The 20,146-nt window shown below is 43.1% G+C and overlaps 1 protein-coding gene across 3 annotated transcripts in view; it reads left to right on the top strand.

Moving 5' to 3' along the window:
• CCDC149 (coiled-coil domain containing 149) overlaps positions 1-20,146 on the top strand; it is a 119,117-nt gene that overhangs the window by 57,308 nt on the left and 41,663 nt on the right. For all 3 annotated transcript variants that reach the window (XM_005207799.5, XM_059887638.1, NM_001191519.1), the window contains exon 4: positions 7,279-7,386. In XM_005207799.5, the coding sequence (XP_005207856.2) occupies positions 7,279-7,386 (108 nt within the window). The remainder of the gene's footprint in view (positions 1-7,278; positions 7,387-20,146) is intronic.

Raw genomic sequence — 20,146 nt, 5'->3', positions numbered from 1 at the left:
GTGTCTGGTTAGCGCAAGGTTGGAAGGTTAATGTTAAACTTTTCATCACTTTCTTTCATTTTGTTTTTATCTGTTGGAGAGGAAAATCTTTTCCTCTACCTTCTTAGGTTCAGTGCATGGGGGCCTGCAAATTTAACTGACAAAAGCAGATAACAGGAGAAAAAAGCAATTTTATAAATGTTTTATGTGCATGGAAGTTCACAGAGAAGAAAAAAAAGTAAAAGTGTTAGTTGCTTAGTCGTGTCCAGCCCTTTATGACCCCATGGACTGTAGCCCACCAGGCCCCTCTGTCTATGGAATTCTCTAGGCAAGAATACTGGTGTGGGTTGCCATGCCCTACTCCAGGGGATCTTCTGACCCCAGAGTTGAACCCAGGTTTCCTGCATTGCAGGTGGATTCTTTATTGTCTGAGCTGCCAGGGAAGTAAAACTCAAAAGAATTATTTAGACTGGGGTGGGAGGGGTTTACATACCATTTTAATAAAAGAAAAGGGCATGTGGGCTTCCAGGGATGATAAGTTGTGGGACAGTAACTAGAAAGACATATAGGAAAACTAGCAGAAGATAGGGTTATTTTGGTAAGGTTTGTTTGTGCAGATTCATCATGGTGCCGGTTCTCTGTGTCTGGTGATAAGAGATGCTCTTCCCTTTCTGGTACTACAGAGAGGATACTGGTACTACTGATCCTCACAAATAGGAATTTATGCCCTGTTTTTAGGCTGAAAAGGGGAAGGGAGAACATTCTCAGTGTTTGTTGATTCTCAATTGCCTTCAGATCAAAATAATTCTCATGGCAGAGGAGTATATTTTGGGGTGACATATACTGATCTCATGTCCAACTTTTCATTTCTTATATCAGTGAGAAAATTGGTAAATAATGGATCTTGTCTCCCCACCTAAAAGATTTAGGGCTGCTTCTTGTAACAGATATCCTGAATTCCCCTCCTTGTAAACCAGTCTTGGTTACTTGATCTTAGAAAACAGGGGTCCTTCAAAGAGATTGTCATTGCCAATGTGATATACCATTAAAATAAAAAAAAAACTCCCACCACTTCTTATAAGTTTAAAAAATATATTGCATCTATAGTGTAAATTTCTATGTATTTTCTGACATTGATGAAGGAATTCAAACACAGTGGTAGAGGCAAGAGCCAGAGTTTAGGATGCAGCAGGACTTGAAGAAAGCAACGACAGATCCCCTTGTCCATGTGACCAGTCTGCCTCACTGAGAATTTCTGCAAAAATAAAGCAGAGAGTTTGGGGCAAGATGCACACGGCTCTCTCAACTCCCAGACCTCTGCATTTATAACAACTGTCAGGATGTGTAGTCTTCATCTCTGTGCAGAGAGAATTTCCACAAGCATCATAGTCCCCACACCAGGGGCTGGCCTTGGCTGGCACTTTTGTGAACATCCATTGTAACTGGGGGTTGACTGGATCCTTGACAAAGGAAAGTGTGTTGGAATAGACAGCTGTAAAGTCCTTTCAGCCTCGGGTCTCCCAGCCATGTTTTCAGCACATCTGTCTTCTCTCTTTTCTGCATCACAATTTTAATATAGAAACTCCGAACTAGAAGAGTGACTTAAATATATAGCTTCTACAATATACTCTGGTATATTCAGCATCCCGCTATTATCAGAGTGAAAATGTCAACCTTTTAACATCAGCCCTGGCTATATCTGAATATTAAAAGAGGCTTCTTTTGAAACCTTTTCATGTTTTGCTATTTATGCTACTCCCTGCCCCAGAGACTTAGAGGAAATAATCGCTCGGTTTTGTTTTCTTCCCTGTGAAATCCTTTCCAGTGTTAGACGGTCTGCCACTTTTTCCCTGACATTTCCTTTACATCGTGCAGCTATTCTAAACTGATGGTCACAGAGTCCTTCTCAATAACACAGAGACAAACGCTCTGCATAGCTGATAAATTATAAGCAGGCACCGCGTGTTAGCTTGATGGATGCTTATAGTGAATGTGTGTGAGTCATGGGTGTTATTTTTGGTCAAAAGAATTGTGTGAACTTTTCTCCTCTATTTTGAGTGCTTTGAAATGTACTACTTTTCTTTCTCTCTCTCTCTCTTTTTTTTTTTTTTGTTCTTTAAGGTGTTTGTCAAGGAATTAGGCACTGTAACAGAATAGTCATTTTCTAGTTTTCAAAGTTATCGTTTGGGAGTTGAGGAGGTGGAAGGACTGCATAGAAAAGAATTGTGTATTGACAAGTAAGCCAGCCTATGAAATGGGAAAGAAAATTACAGTCACCTGCTTTAGAAGGGGGATCTCCCCGACCTTCCCTACCCCAAGGGTCAGTTTGAAAGCTGGGGTAGATTATGGTGAATTCCCTTGGAGGACATATGATTCTAATTAACCATTGTTTTGCAGTTACTGTCGAAACGCTTGACTTTATTTTAGTAGATTTCTTTTCAGCCAGGCTGCAGAGTAAATAATGTTTGACAATCACATCACTACGTCTCTGAATCGCTGTTTCCTAAAGCAGCCCTGTCCTCTGCTTCACATATCACTGGAACCTTTGATATATAAACTGAGTGCCTGCCTCGCTCTGACACCCAAATACCAGGAAGTATCTCTGGGCTGAATGCTCTTCAAAGCAGGGCCTAAGGACCAGTGAAGGGCTGCAAGCTGCCATTTCTCATCCCTGTGACAAAGATAAGTGCAGGAATTGAGAGCAGGTGTTAAAATATTTTTTTTAATTAGAAGATAATTAATTTACAGTATTGTAATGGTGTCTGCCATACATCAACATGAATCAGCCATAGACATACATGTGTCCCCCCACTCCTGAATCTCCTTCCCACCTCCCTCCCCACCCCATCCCTCCAGGTTATCATAGAGCACTGGCTTTGGGTTCCCTGCATCATACATCAAATTCCAACAGGGAATTTTACATTTTACATTTTACATATGGTAAACGTATATATTTCCTTGCTAGCAGTCTGACAGTATGTGTGATTTTATGTCAGGTGAATCTAACAAACACTTGGGGCCTTGAGGTCTTCTTCGATTTGTTTTCCTAGGAGTTGATCTCCATTGTATTTTGCACAAATACTGATCTGTGACAGATTGGAGGTCAGGGTCTTTCACCACCATGAGTTCAAGCTGTGTGGGTTAAGCTATTGTGGTTACATCTGCGAACAAAGGTCAGGGTCTTCCCACCCACCTAAGGGGCTCAAGCAGTGATTGATTCAGAAACAGCAGGTCAAGGACGTTGCAGATTTTTGTTGTTGTTAACTTTCACTGTTGCTCCCACAAGCGTTTCCTTCTGAACACCTCTTCCACTGTTTTAAGAGAAGCCGGCTCCTGTGAAGGTGAATTTTGCTGTGTCTCCTGCAGATGGGGTGCTGAGATGCTGCGTGCAGGTGCCAGCAGACTCCCTGAGGACACTTTCAACCACGCACCAGCCAGCACTGGGCTGCTCCTTGCACCCTGCCTCTGGGCCAGTCCCTGTGGCCTGGGGTGCCTGTCCTTCCATCTGCTGGGGAAGGATTATGCTTGCTGAGCTAATGTCTGGGAAGTGTTCTGGAGTTCCCTGGAGGAAAAGGAGAGCCTGCCCGCTTGTGATACTTTGTGCTAGCACAGGAGAGCTGCAAGAAGGAGGGGAGGAAGCCAGAAAAGAAAATCAAGAATTGAATCATCTCTCTACTGCAGTCCCTGGGGTTAACCTGCCCTAGTGGTTTTGAACTGTTTTCCAAAGTGGACATCTTGTGATGTGAGAGCGAGAAGGAAGCCGGTTGCCTTCGCCCTACCTGGAACTTTCCCCAGGATATCCACAAGCCTCAAGCTTGCTGTTCCTCCTTTTCCAAGTCTTGGTTTAGACGTGGCCTTCCTTGCGACACCTTCTGTGATCTTTCCCCGGCACACGCCGTCCCTTTGCCTGCTGTGTTTGTTTCACATAGTACTCATCATTTAACTCATCAGTCATCATTCATTTTGTTGAAATATAATACAGTGAATATAATGTCATCTATTAAAATGTAAGTTTACAAGGGCAAGGGGCTGTGGACTAAAAAATTCGTCACAACTTTGAAAGTCGAGTTATTTGATTTGGTGGGAATGTTAAGGAGTCTGAGCCCTGGAGGCAGCATCTCAATAGCTCTGAGAAAACTGCTCCGAGGAGGCAGGAGAGAGTCAGGCTATATACAAGTTTGCAATAAAGGGGCCAGGCAGTCAGTCTGAGCATCAAAGATTATTGTTAAGTAGTTAGGAAAACCAGATATCAAGCTAAGAATTTAGTGTTCTTCTATGTATGGGAAGATGCAAGCCTCTGGGCTCACTGAATTCATTCCTTTCATATGCACCTCAACTATCTGGGGCCAAATCCTGATTCTAGAATGTTTACATCCTTAATTCCTTGTTCACCTTAAGGGGTGGCAGGTGTGGCAGATGGCTGCTTCTTGCAGCCCCCTACCCCCACTCCTCAGCAATCGCCTTTGGGGGATGGCGGCATCTGCCGGATCGCTGGCATAGTGTTCCCTTTTGGGAGCCCCCATTCACATTAGGAGGCCAGAAATCATGGATGGCTGTGACATTTCTTGCCCACCGATATGGCAGGAAATACTTCATTTCACAAGACTTTGTCTGTATTGCTCACTGTTGTATCTCCAGAGTCTAAAAATTGTGCCTGACACATAGTGGGCACTCCCTAAATATTTGTTGTCTAAATGAATGGGTGACTGAGTACAGTGGCAGGATGACAAAGGAGACAGCTGTATCCACTGAGCCTTTCTGCCAATCTGCCCAACTGTCCACTGAGTGAGTGAGTTGGAGCCACTGGAAGGGCAGAGTCAACGAGAGATGACCAGCCTTTAACCAGTGTCTACTATACATCAAGCACTGTAGAAGATGTCCTAGGTTCATTATTCAGTGAAAGTATCAACTTATTACATGAACTATGTATGGTTAGCTCCATTTCATAGGTGAAGAAACTCAAGAGGTTAAGAGACTTACTTAAGGTCACCCAGTCCAGTTAGTGGCAGAACTGGGACCCAACTTAGTCTATGATTCCTTCTGGAGAAATTTCCAAAAGTCGTCTGTTGATCATAGTATCTCTTGTTTGTTTGCTCTCCTGCCTGCAAAGTGGGGGTGAATTTTCCTTATCCTTCACCAAATTTTTATCTGATAAGGACAGGAATCTGGGAAAATTGGAAAACAACTATTACAAGATATGAGCTTTGCAAATATGGGGTTGAGAATTAGATCACGTTTTTGAATAATGTTCACAAATAAGCAAGTGGAAATCAGGGTTGGGTTGAATCCTGCCAAGTGGGGATGAGCGGGGTTTCTATGCAATGTTACGTTCTATGAACTGGTTTCAGTTTTTTATTATTCCAGACATTTCTAGGCTAAGACCACAATCTTCAGGCTCAACCTATTATCTTTAATATAAGAAATATTTATGGAGCATCCACTAGGTTCTCGAGGTAGACCAGTAGAGAGAACAAGGTTCCTTGCCCTTAACGGAACTTATCTCTTACTAGGGAGAGAGAGACGGGAAATAAACACTGAGCAATAAACATATGCCAACATATGGCAATAAACAAGAAAGTAAATTACATGGTATGTTAAGAGATGGAAGTGCCATGGAAATAAAAAGTAGTGCAGGGGAAAGGGCTTGGGCATTCAGGGGAGGTGGGCAGTTTGCACCATTAGACAGTGGTCCACATGGGCCTTTTGAAATGATGCACTTTGAACAAAGACCTCAAAAAGGTCAGGGAGTGAGCCAAGAGGTATCTGGGAGGGAGAGCATTCTAGTCCAAGAGAACTGACAGAGGGAGAGATGCTGAGATGGGTCCTGCCTGCACTATGCGGGGAACTGCCAGAAGGTGGGCTCGCGAGGAGCTGAATGGGGCCTACCTTGACAGTAGAGATGCTGGATATTCCAATGGCTGGAATATGGGAGATGAAATAAAGCGAGGAGTCAAGCGTGAGCCAAGGTTTAGTCTTTCACTTTCATTCCCCTTTAATTACCTAACATAACTGAGTATTCCTGGAAGTATTAGCATTGAAGTCTGGAGATTTAGCCAACTGCATTTGCACTCATCCACAAAGTCTCTGGATTTGAGTTTCTTCAGCTATCACAGGGCAGGAATCTAAAAGATGACTCTCAAACCCCTTGTATGACTGTTTCTGAAAAATGCCTCTTCAGGAGTCATATTCCGATTGCTGGCTTGCTTGCCTCCCTCCTTCCTTCATTCATTTATTCATCAGGAGTCTTTAAAACATTTGCTGAAATGAGAGCACTTCCTGGAGCAATGTCCTTGGAGGCTTAGGAAGGAGGAAAAAGAATCTGTACCTTTGAATAGTTCGTTTCTTCTTGTTGACGTTAGATAAGAGCACAATAAGCAAGGTGAGAATTAGAACAAATTAGCAAAATTTGAATAGTATAGAAGCAGCAGCCTTGGGAGGTAAAGTTGAATAGTAAGTTACAAGCTTGAATAGATGAAAGCATGCACATAGTTTGGGAACAGATGTAAATTCAAGTTCAGGGAACCTGAGAAGGGTGGGAGCATGGTAAAGGATGCTCAAGCGGTCCAGAGGAACTGGCTATGATGTGTTGATGAAGCTGGACTGAAGGAGGGGAGAACTGCCCATGTGGGCTAGCGGGATCTGGTCTGAGCAGGAAGAAATCTTAAGGAAGCGATGCCATTACAAAGACTGGACTGGAAGGCGCTCATCCTGGCTGTTTGGTACTCTGGGAACTAGAACAGGGGAATAAGGAGGTGAGCAAAGCAGCCTAGGAAGTTGTTGCATTACCCTGGATCCTGATTTCTGTAATCATGATACCTCACCAGTCTCTTGTCTGACTGATTTTTTTTTTGATCAAAATTCTGGGCATTAAGGTGGCAAAGAAAAGTTCATTAAACATGATCTATTTCAAGGAAAAAACTATCCAAACAAGGAAATGAAACTTTTCCATTATTGTTGGCCCAAAGTTAGCATTGAACTCTAGGACTGCTTGTAAGAGTTTTCATGAGGAGCTCTTTTAAAAAAAACGTCAAGTAACACCACGTCCTCCATCACTTGTCTGTGAGCCATTCTGGAAATAAAGAACATTCCCAAATTGAGGTTCATGGCCAATTTTATTTCCCTCCATGCGGTTGTAGTGGCATGATTTTCACACTCGCTATATTCGTACATGTGTTTACTCTAAAGGGCTTTGTGTGCTTCAGCTGGGCTTGGATGCTGACTGCAATAAGCCTAATAAAACGTCACATTTCTCCACTCCTCCATTTCTGATTATATTTCATAATGTGTTGATATTTGCAGGCTAATCTTGCACAACTATTGAGAGATTCTCAGGACCGAAATAAACATCTGGGAGAAGAAATTAAAGAACTTCAGCAAAGGCTCGGAGAAGTCCAGGGTGACAATAAGGTACTGTGAATATTTAAAGACAAGAAGCTCTCCTGAGTAGTTTTATGCCATAGGTTTATGTATGGTGCATCAGAAAAATGTAATACAGCATTTGTGTAAAAATTTGTTATAGATTTTTACATTTACAATGGAAATTCAGTTCAGCATTTCTTATCTTTATTACATTCCCTTTGCATGTATGCGTGCACATGCCTCTGTGTGTGTTTCTGGGTTGCTCTAAAATATTGTCACAACCCATTGTAGAAGTTTCATTATGTTCAGCTTGGTGCCGAATAACATTGTGGTTGAGGGCAAAATAAAACCCAAATGCTATACTTTCTCCCTTCTATACAAATAATGGATTTGTGGCTCAGATGATTTGGAATTATTCACATTCGGTTTTGAATTTTAAGTAGTCATCCTACTAATTATGTTCACATAACCAATTTATTTTATTGCTAAATTTGGCAATTTGTATGGAACATTGCTCAAAATCCACTGCTTGGTATTAATCAAACTCCCCTGTTGGCAACGTTAATTATAAAATATGAACTCATAAACTCCAAACTAAATGTGAACACTCTCTCTCCCAGCTGAAGCTGTGAACAAAAGTACAATTGAGAAAAGGAAGAAAAACTACCCAAGTTTAATTCTGTCCCCCGCCCCCCAAATAATTTCCTGTTTTGCCAAGATAACTTCAATTTTAACTTCTTGCTAGAGGCAGCTTTCGCAACAGGGATGGCCTTTGGAGTTTGACTCAAGAAAACTACGTGGAAGGAGGTGCTTTCTTGGGAAATGTCTTTTGAATGGCACCAAATCCCCTGACAAATGATGGGCATGTTCAGCGTTGCTGGGAGTCATTGGTGATCAGGAGGTGCCATTTTGAAAGATGCTCATTCTTTTTTAAAAAAATGCACGGAAGTGTCTGGATCATCCAGAGAACCCTTCCATGACAAAAGAGCAGAGAGGATTGTGTGTTTACTGCTGGCTGAAGGGGCTCAACCTAAGGGCATACTGGGGAGTCCTCTACGCAGCCTCTTCTCCACTTGCTGCTGCTGCTGCTAAGTCACTTCAGTCGTGTCTGACTCTGTGCGACCCCATAGATGGCAGCCTACCAGGCTCCCCGGTCCCTGGGATTCTCCAGGCAAGAACACTGGAGTGGGTTGCCATTTCCTTCTGCAATGCATGAAAGTGAAAAGTGAAAGTGAAGTCACTCAGTCGTGTCTGACTCTTTGTGGCCCCATGGACTGAAGCGTACCAGGCTCCTCCTTCCATGGGATTTTCCAGGCAAGAGTACTGGAGTGGGTTGCCATTGCCTTCTCCACTTCTCCACTTAGTCTGCCTTTAAAATTTTTTTAAAAAGTCTTGGATTTAACATACTATATTTGCAAAAGTAAGCTCTACTATTCTCAGTCATGAAATAGGAGGTGGATGAGAATGCCTAAGAAAGGTACTAATTAACCTTAGACAAGCTAATCAGGCCTTCCAAAATGATTTAAGCTCTGTAACCTAGGTGTTTGGTCAAAAATTAAAGGCCAGGCCTTCTTAGTCACTCCCACAAGTTATAACATCAGAGTAAGTTTTTCCAGAGACTAAAATCAGGCATGTACAATCCTGTCCTTTAAATGTGTAAAAATATTGCAGGAATTTTGAGATGAAATGGGGCTTCCTTGATGGCTCAGACAGTAAAGAACTTGCCTGCAATGCAGGGGACCTGGGTTAAATCCCTGGCTCCAGAAGAAGCCCTGCAGAAGTAAATGGCAACCCACTCCAGTATTCTTGTCTGGAGAATGCCATGGACAGAGGAGCCTGGCGGGCTACAGTCCATGGGGTCGCAAAGAGTTGGACACGACTAAGTGACTAATACACTTGGAAGTGATATAAATCCACAAAATACTAAAACATTTTGAAACGTGATATTTGGATTCATGGTTCTTCTTGACTGATTTTTTTGCTTCTTTTCTTTTTTATTTTCTGGGCTACCCCCAACTCTCCTAAACACACCTCTGTCTCACCTTTTGGTCACTTAGAATTGTATCACTTTGTAGGCATGAGATATTCTAGGCATTGACATTTGCAACTGATATTTCAAGGAAAGAAAGGGAGGGGGTGTGCACATAAGTGTGTGTGTGAGTGTGTGTGAAACACTAAATGCAGGTCTGGGGCTGCTTTTGCATTGGCACTATCTGAACTTCATGATTTGCCTGCATTCTGGGTCTTTATTCCAGTAGCTGAACACATTTATCAAACTTGCTTTTCTCAACCAAGGTTTAGGATTTAGTGACTCATTTTCATGGCCTGTGAAGTAATTTGCTTGCCAAAAGGTGCAGGGAAGATGTTATAATGTTCAGTAGACCCTGTATCTCAGTATCCAGACCTCTCCTCCTCAAAAAAGACCAGCTACAGTGAGCCCCAGAAATTCCATTTATTCTCATTTGCATCTAAAGTAATAGGGCTGGTTTATTTTCAGCCCCCTGTGAGTCATGTTCATCCTCCCCCTACCCTCACCCCCAGTCATCAGCATTAAGGCCAGATGACTCATTCAGTAATGACACCAGCCATCATGAGAAACTCAGAGGCCTCTGTTGAAGGGTGGCCATGAGTGTGGTAGGAAATGAGTTAACCCCACCTTTGCTTTTTATTCATTGCGTCACTCACAGCTCCAACCTTCCCATCACCTTCTGAATCCAGTCCCACCTCCACCTTGGTGTGCTGGATCCCTGTTATCTAGCCCCTCCTAATTTCTCCAGCCACATCTCTTGCCATTAGTCACCTCATACCACCACCCTGCAGTGCTCATTTCAGCCTCTTTCTGGAGCCATACTGCCGTGTGCCTCAGGGCCTTTGCACCTGCTGCCACAGTCTGGAACACTCTTCCCCTTTACTTCCGCAAACTCCCGCTCATCTTTCAGGTCATAGGTCAGATGTAGCCTTCTCCAACCCTTAGGGGCTTTCCTGCACACACCAACAGTGTCCTACTCTTTCCCCTCTGCTTGTACTTTTGTGGCTCTCCTCCCATAAGCGCAAACCCTTTGCAGGCCAAATTCCTGGTATCCGTAGGAATTAGTATTCTTAGTTTGTGATGCATAGATTTTATTTAATAGATCTTTTAAAATTTTTAATCGGAGGATAATTGCTTTACAATGTTGTGTTGGTTTCTGCCAAACAACAATGTGAATCAGCTATAAGTCTACATAAATACCCCCTCCCTCTTGAGCCTCCCTCCAACTCATACTCTATCCCACTCCTCTAGGTTGTCACAGAGCACTGGGTTGGGCTCCCTGTGTTACAGCAACTTCCCACTAGCTATCTGTTTTACACATGGTAACGTATATGTTTTGATGCTACTCTCTCAATTCATCTACCCTCTCCTTCATCCATTATTCTCTATCTGTGTCTCTATTCCTACCCTGCAAATAGTGTGATCAGTACCATTTTTCACCCTGCAAATAGTGTAATCAGTACCATTTTTTCTAGATTCCATATATATTTGTTCTCTTTGACTTACTTCACTCTGTGTAACAGGCTCTAGGTTCATCCACCTTAGTTCAACTGATTCAAATTCGTTCCTATTTATGGCTGAGTAATATGCCATTTATATATGTACCACAACTTCTTTATCCATTCATCTATTGATGGACATCTAGGTTGCTTCCATGTCTTGGCTGTTGTAAATAGTGCTGCAGTGAATGTTGAGATACATATGTCTTTTTGAATTATGGTTTTTCTCAGGGTATATGCCCAGTAGTGGGATTGCTGGGTCATATGGGAGTTTTACTCCTAGTTTTTAAGGAATCTCCATGCTGTTCTCCATAGTGGCTGTATCTATTTAATAACAGATCTTTACTGAAGCAATGGAATAGGATAAATAAATGAATAAAGGAAATGTAAAAAAAAAAAAAGAGCAAAAAAGTTCAAGAAAGAGGAAGAGAAAAAGAAAAAGAACACATGAAAATAGCAGACGGACTGCCCGTCTGGTTGTTGTCACTAACTTGCTTTGTGGGGTGAAGACTAATTTAGAAATCTGGAGAAAGGAGTTAGAAAGCATACCATTCCATTCAAGAAAAACCTGAAGAAAACCAAACCTAAGCTGTGAGACCTTGGGAAACCCCTGGAAGGGTCAGGGAGAGCTGTGGCTGAGCCTAAGTAGATGTGGGATGAGACTCCTGCTCCTAGACTGGCTCAAGCCTATTCAATTCAAGAAATAATAATTGATGTTGTTTGATTCCTAACTCCCCATATTCTGAACAGAAGGGCTGATGGCATCAATTAGAAGCAACTATTAAAGTGGAATTTTTTTTTTTTTTTATCTTCAAGCTGCTATTTTAACTGATGACCCTTCGCCATATTTTGGGAAGCCCAGATTCTAGACGTTAAGTACATTTAAGAAACAAGGTGATAGAAAATTACTTGCCTTGGTTATTTTTTTTTTTTGCCTTGGTTATTTTAAGGTAGACTAATTTTTCCATTTGTTCAGCTAGAGCCTTGTAACCCTACGTGCCATAAAGCATTTTCAAACAGCCTCTTGAGAGATTTGTTGCCACCCTGGCTTACAAGCAGCTTGGTACTCACACAGGGCTGGCAGGTGGATGGTGGGCTTCCATGATCATCATCACCTAGTATTCTCTGAGCATAGCCCAATAATTTCTCAAGGCTCGCAGACAGATACAACACCCTAGTCCAAACCAGACAAGAGGCGGGAAAAGGGAAGCCTAGTAGATGTCCTCCCCTTTCTTGATAATTATACCTCTGAAAGGTTAAAGAAGGAAGGGAGGACTTACACCTCCACAAATCTCCCTGGGGAAAGCTCTTCACGAGGGTGGATTGCCTAGGGTTCTTTGTGTGTCCGTCTGTGAGTAATAAGGACCAATTACATGGGAAGATCCAGCAGTGCTTGGACCTCAAGTCTGGAAAGCAGCCCACTGAGAGAATTACAGCTTCCCTTCCTGCCCCCACCATACTCCTGCATCCGCTTCTGAGCAGACATTAGAAAAAGAGAAGATTCAGGGAAAGGGGACCGGGAGGAAGAAGGAGGTCTTTGAGAATTTAAGAATCAGTAAGAGGCACAAAGGTCCCCAGTGGCTCAGCGGTAAAGAATCTACCTGCAATGCAGGAGACCCAGGTCTGATCTTTGGGTCAGGAAGATCCCCTGGAGAGGGAAATGGCAACCCACTTCAGTATTCTTGCCTGAGATATCCCATGGACAGAGAAGCCTGGCGGGCTACAGTCCATGGGGTCACAAAGAGTCAGACACGACTGAAGCAACTGAGCACATGTGCACACAAGAGGCACGAAACCAACCAAGCATACTTGACTCACAGATATCCAGAAGGGGGCTGGTGAACCTGCTGCTCCTAAGAGGGAGCCTGGCTGGTAGTGCTGTGCCGATTTCTGTGGTATAAACACTGGTGCCATGACATTTAAATATCAGGCCAGAAAATTGAAGTCACTGAATTGGAAGTTAGAAAGCTTGGCACTCCAGAAAGAGCCAGCTCCAGCCTCCCACTACCAAATGGTATAGTCTAGAATAGTCCAGAAGGTCCATCTTTGGAAACTGCTAGACCAGATTTATATTCTAGCTCTGTCAGTTACAATCTGTGTGCATGTTCTTACCTTGTGCAAGTCATTTGTCTCTCTGGGCCTCAGTTTCCTCATCTGTAAAATGGGAGTAATGATATCTCACGTAGACTTGCTGTCAGTTTTCATCATTATTCATCAATACATAATTGGGAACTCACTGTGTGCTGATTAATGTTCTAGGTGCTATGACTACATCAAGGAATAAGAAAGACAAGGTACCCAGTCTCACAGATATACAGTCTAGTTGGGGAGACGGAGGGTAAGAAAATTAAGTAGTTATATACACAATCATCAGACAGTGTTTAGTGCTAGGAAGAAAAGAAAACAAGAGATTTAATGATTAGAATTGTGTGCGTCCATCAATATTGTTTATAAAGGGTGCAGTATGGTGTCTGGCATCCAGTAAGCACTCCATGAAGGGTAAACATTGCTGGTATCTTTAGCACAACCTGGGCCCAGATCAGCTGAGAGTCCGCTTGTATAAAATTTCCACCAGGAATCTCAGGGTCGTTTTACCTGTTGATCAGCTGTTTCCAGTGGACCAGGTGGGCGTATGCCTCCCATTAGAGACACAGACTGGGGTGAGAAGCCTGGCACCTTGCATTTTATGTGCCCCTTGTGGAATAAGCACCTAATGGAATATACCAGGAGTGGCATCTCATGTTTCTGTTGGGTTTTCTAGTCCACTTGCTTTTATGTTTCCTTCATTTTACAGGTTACAGCACTTTTAGTACAGAAAAACGATAATGCAATGTGAGGCACTCAAAACCAAGGAACGTCAGGTGGGCAGTGTCAGGCAGTCACTTTTACTGGGCCCCTGCTGGCCAATTTAAATGTAACTGTTTGCAATTGTGCCTAAACATGAGGTTTTGCCCTTAATAATGAGCTTTATGTTACACCAGCTGACAGTCTTTAAATAACTCTGTTTTATCTGGTATTGGCACCATAAAATGATAGACCCTTTCAGTGAATGTATTTCTATTGACATGGGACTTTTGGATGGATTCAGCAAGCAAACCAATTGAGCAAAGCCACCAGCCAATAAAGATCGACTAATGAGCATGCAGGTGATTTATTAAAGTAGACTTTGTTTTTATTAAAAAAAAAAAAAAAAGTGCTCAGCTGTGGATGTTTATAACAGTCCAGGATGAGGGATCAGAGAGCTCTTCATAAACATTTCCTCTTTATGCTTCAAAGGAGCATTGAGATGTCCTAGCCTGTGGGAAGCCCACATGAAGAGGGCACTCTAATGAAGAGCTCTCACCCTGGGTAATTAGAAATTAATTACCAAGAATCAATCTAACTCAATGCAACTATGAACCATGCCATGTAGAGCCACCCAAGACGGACGGATCATGGTGGAGAGTTCTGACAAAACGTGGTCCACTGCAAAGGGGAATGGCAAACCACTTCAATATTCTTGCCTTGAGAACCCCATGAACGTTAAGAAAAGGTAAAAAAAAAACAGGACACTGAAAGATGAACTCCCCAGGTCGGTAGGTGCCCAATATGCTACTGGAGATCAGTGGAAAAATAATTCCGGAAAGAATGAAGAGATGGAGCCAAAGCAAAAACAACACCAAGTTGTGGATGTGATAGAAGCAAAGTCTGATGATGTAAAGAGCAATATTGCATAGGAACCTGGAATGTTAGGTCCCCAAATCAAGGCAAATTTAAGTGGTCAAACAAGAGATGGCAAGAGTGAATGTTGATGTTTTAGGAATCGGTGAACTAAAATGGACTGGAATGGGTGAATTTAACTCAGATGACCATTATATCTACTACTGTGAGCAAGAATCCCTTAGAAGAAATGAAGTAGCCATCATAATCAACAAGAGTCCAAAATGCAATACTTGGATGCAATCTCAAAAACAACAGAATGATCTCTGTTCATTTCCAAGGCAAACCATTCAATATAACAGTAATCCAAGTCTATACCCTGACCAGTAATGCTGAAGAAGCTGAAGTTGAAAGTTTCTGTGAAGACCTATAACACCTTCTAGAACTAACACCCCAAAAAGATGTCCTTTTCATTACAGGGGACTGGAATGCAAAAGTAGGAAGTCAAGAAACACCTGGAGTAACAGGCAAATTTGGCCTTGGAGTACAGAATGAACCAGGGCAAAGGCTAATAGAGTTTCGCCAAGAGAACGCACTGGTCATAGTAAACACCCTCTTCCAACAACACAAGAGAAGACTCTACACATGGACATCACCAGATGGTCAATATTGAAATCAGATTGATTATATTTTTTGCAGCCAAAGATGAAGACACTCTATACAGTTAGTAAAACCAAGACCAGGAGCTGACTGTGGCTCAGATCGTGAACTCCTTATTGCCAAATTCAGACTTAAACTGAAGAAAGTGGGGGAAACCACTAGATCATTCAGGTATGACCTAAATCAAATCCCTTACGATTATACAGCGGAAGTGAGAAATAGAGTCAAGGGATTAGGTCTGATAGAGTGCCTGAAGAACTATGGACAGAGGTTCGTGACATTGTACAGAAGACAGGGATCAAGACCATCTCCAAGAAAAAGAAATGCAAAATAGCAAAATGGCTGTCTGGGGAGGCCTTACAAATAGCTGTGAAAAAAAGGGAAGCGAAACTAAAGGAGAAAAGGAAAGATATACCCATTTGAATGCAGAGTTCCTAAGAATAGCAAGGAGAGATAAGAAAGCCTTCCTCAGTGATCAGTGCAAAGAAATAGAGGAAAACAATAGAATGGGAAAGACTAGAGATCTATTCAAGAAAATTAGAGATACCAAGGGAACATTTCATGCAAAGATGGCACAATAAAGGACAGAAAGGGTATGAACCTAACAGAAGCAGAAGATATTAAGAAATGGCAAGAATATACAGAAGAACTATACAAAAAAGATCTTCATGACCCAGATAACCATGATGGTGTGATCACTCACCTAGGGCCAGACATCCTGGAATGTGAGGTCAAATGGGCCTTAGGCAGCACCACTATAAATAAAGTTAGTGGAGGTGATGAAATTCCAGTTGAGCTATTTCAAATCCTAAAAGATGATGCTGTGAAAGTGCTGCACTCAATATGCCAGCAAATTTGGAAAACTCAGCAATGGCCCCAGGACTGGAAAAGGTCTGTTTTCATTCCAATCCCTAAGAAAGGCAATGCCAAAGAATGCTCGAACTACCCCACAGTTGCACTCATCTCACACGTTAGTAAACTAATGCTCAAAATTCTCCAAGCCAGGCTTCAATAGTACATGAACTATGAATGTACAGATGTTCAGGCTGGTTTTAAAAAAGACAGAGGAACCAGAGATCAAATTGCCAACATCTGTTGGATCATTGAAAAAGTAAGAGAGTTCCAGAAAAACATCTATTTCTGCTTTACTGACTATGCGAAAGCCTTTGACTGTGTGGACCACAACAAACTCTGGAAAATTCTTAAAGACATGGGAATACCAGACCACCTGACCTGCCTCCTGAGAAATCTGTATGCAGGTCAGGAAGCAACAGTTAGAACTGGACATGGAAAAACAGACTGGTTCCAAGTAGGAAAAGGAGTACATCAAGGCTGTATATTGTCACCCTGATTATTTAACTTATATGCAGAGTACATCATGAGAAACGCTGGACTGGATGAAGCACAAGCTGAAATCAAGATTGCTGGGAGAAATATCAATAACCTCGGATATGCAGATGACATCACCCTTATGACAGAAAGCGAAGAAGAACTAAAGAGCCTCTTAATGAAAATGAAAGAGGAGAGTGAAAAAGTTGGCTTAAAACTCAACATTTGGAAAACTAAGATCATGGCAACTGGTCCCATCACTTCGTGGCAAATAGATGGGGAAACAGTGGAAACAGTGACAGACTTTATTTTGTTGGGCTCCAATATCACTGCAGATGGTGACTGCAGCCATGAAATTAAAAGATGCTTACTCCTTGGGATAAAAGTTATGACCAACCTAGACAGCATATTAAAAAGCAGAGACATTACTTTGCCAGCAAAGGTATGCTAGTCAAAGCTATGGTTTTTTTCAGTAGTCATGTATGGATGTGAGAGTTGGCTATAAAGAAAGCTGAGTGCTGAAGAATTGATGCTTTTGAACTGTGGTGTTGGAGAAAACTCTTGAGAGTCCCTTGGACTGCAAGGAGATCCAACCAGTCCATCCTAAAGGAAATCAGTCCTGAATATTCGTTGAAAGGACTGATGATGAAGCTGAAACTCCAATACTTTGGCCACCTGATGCGAAGAACTGACTCATTTGAAAAGCCCCTGATGCTGGGAAAGATTGAAGGTGGGAGGAGAAAGGGACAACAGAGGATGAGATGGTTGGATGGCATCATCAACTCAATGGAGATGAGTTTGAGTCAACTCCGGGAGTTGGTGATGGACAGGGAGGCCTGGCATACTGCAGTCCATGGGGTCGCAAAGAGTCGGACATGATTGAGCAACTGAACTGAACCAAGAATTAAAATGAGCCAGAAGGTCCCTTCTCCTGTTCTGGCCCTGTCATATCTTACTCTAACTGAGATCTTGACAGTGAACCATAGGCAACACTCAGTTAGTTCAGCAAGCAGCCAGACTAGTTCAACATTTCCTAATGCTTTATCGTCAGATGAATTAGACAAATGAATTTGGTCTCAGAGACCATATTTAAGCTTGTTCTGGTTTATATGAGCTTATAGCCTGGGTAGAAGACTTATTTTACAGTACACCACCCCCAAATTGGGATACTCTGGTGGCCCAGCAGTAAAGAATCTACCTGCAATGCAGGAATCCCTGGGTTGGGAAGATCTCCTGGAGAAGGAAGTGGTGATCCAATTCAGTATTGTTGCCTAGGAAATCCCATGGACAGAGAAGTTTGATGGGCTACAGTCCATGGGGTTGCAAAGAGACAGACATGACTTACTGACTAAACAACTACAATGTACCCAAATTACACTAAAATCAAAATAAATTGAAGCAGCTTTAAAACTGCTTTGTACAACTCTCTAAATTTTGTCCCCCTGGGAACAATGTGTTCTGAACTATCCGAAGATAAGTCAGGAGCTTGCTAGCTGTGTGATCTTAGGCCAGTTCCTTGGCCCAACTGACCTCTCTCTATCTCAGTTGTTCTCATCTGTACAGTGGAGGTAATTGTGGTACTTGCCTCACAGAGAGTGGTTCGGTTCAATTCAATTCAACACATCTTCATTGAAAACCTGACTCTCTGGTCTGGAAATAGGGTAATAAACCAACCCACTGAATTCCTGCTGTCATGGAGCTTCTATTCTAGTGGGCATAGAAGGACAGTGAGGAAATAGATAGATATATGGTATAACACTGTTTGAACATCTCTGATGTAGTTATTGGTATCATGTAGTGATGATTGGTATTTTCCAGCCTTTTTAGAGATGCAAAATGGTAGGTCTTAGAGTTGACAAAATCTTATATTTGATTGAATACAGTAAAATATGTCAGACAGTGCTAAGTACTAAGTCAACAAGTTACAGCAGGCTAGAGATCTGTAGGGCTTCCCAGGTGGCGCTAGAGGTAAAGAACCCTCCTGCCAATACAGGAGACATAAGAGATATGAGTTGGATCCCTGGGTAGGGAAGATCTCCTGGAGGAGGGCTTGGCCACGCCAGTGTTCTTGCCTGGAGAATCCCATGGACAGAGGAGCCTGGCAGGTGACAGTCCATGGGGTCACAAAGAGTTGAACATGACTGAGCGACTTCACAGGCATGGAGCTGTGTAGACTGCAGCCTGGAGGGCACTGCTTACACTGGGTGTCAGGAAGGCACTCCTGTCCACATGCCCTTGGTTCCGAGGCCTGAAAGAAGTCAGACGGGAGGTGCTCCAGGCAGTGAGTGCTGTCATCGGTGAGGAGAGAGGCTGCAGAGTGCTCACTCCAGGACCCTCACCACCAGGGTTCAACTCCCAGCCCTGCCATTTCTAAGGTCTGTGAGGTGGTCAAGTCACTCCACCTCTCTGTCTCCACGGGGATCGGAACAGTACATCACGGGATGCTTGTTGGACTTAGCGGGTCAGTGTGTAAGCACTGAGGACAGGGCTTGGCATGTGATGGTGAGGGGAAGTGTACACCCCAGTCTGAGCGCAGGTCCCAGGCAAGGACCCTGGCTTCAGCACTCTGCTGCAGCCCCTCCACGGCTCTCCCCTGTGAAGACAACAGACAGTGTCTGCCTCCTGGGCTTGTGGGAAGCCGCAAACCGGAGGCTTCCTGTATCTAAGATGCATCTGAGGACTCCCTGAGGCTAGCCGGACCCTGCTATGAGCACTAGATATTTCTGTGCATGTGGCCAGAGAGGTCCCTGAGGTGGAGCTGACAGTGGGAGGGATAAGCATATGAGCGAGTTGATTTCTGGAAGCACAGTGAAGGCATTGGGGCACTTACTTGAAGGTGAACGCTTCAGCAATGGTGTTCAGGGAAGACCTCCTAGAGGAGGTGACATTCGATCTGTGACCTGAAAGAGACAGAAGACGTGGGTTCTGCACAGACCTGTGGGGAGAGCAAGTGCTGAGGCCCAGAGGCGGGCAGAAGCAGGGGCTGAAGGGAAGCCAGCGAAGCTGGTGAATAAGAGAGGTGGTTAGAGTTGGGGTCGAGAAGCGGGTGGGGGCAGTTCATGCATCATCAGCTCTCAGAAGGGCTTTGCGATTTATCCCAAATTTATTCCATTGCAGTGAAGTCACTGGAGCTACTGTGTGTAAGGAAAGCTTCTAGCATGTTGTTTGGCCCAAACTGGGTGCTCATTAACTGGGAAACATTTACTGACGCACACTAATGAGTGTGTGCATGGTGATCTCCAGAGCCTGGGAAGAAGACAATGAAAACTGCTGTATTATGTTTTTTTGTTGTTCTTTAAGTGACAAATTCTTTTGTTTAAAGCTAGAACTGGATTTGTCATATAGGTCTAGGAATTTGAACTTTGGTATACACAATAGAATTGCCTACTTGGAGCCATTTAAAGCTCTTGTGTCTAATTTTATCAAGGGTATTTCAGAAGGTCAGGGGGCAATAGGAGAGGATGTGGAAAAAACCGATAAAGACAAGAGAGGCAGGAACTTGTTTTTTAAGTCACCCAGCACAACACCGGCAGCTGAATGTCTAATAAATGACTTTTGGTGCTGACCTCTCCCTAGGCATGCTATTTGCAGAAGTATGCAAGGACCAGGGTGAGGAAGGGCTCACATCTATTTCCTGTTCACTTTTTCATCT

Source organism: Bos taurus, chromosome 6, assembly GCF_002263795.3.
Source record: "Bos taurus isolate L1 Dominette 01449 registration number 42190680 breed Hereford chromosome 6, ARS-UCD2.0, whole genome shotgun sequence".
Lineage (NCBI taxonomy): Eukaryota > Metazoa > Chordata > Mammalia > Artiodactyla > Bovidae > Bos > Bos taurus.
This window is presented reverse-complemented; position numbering and strand designations above follow the sequence as displayed.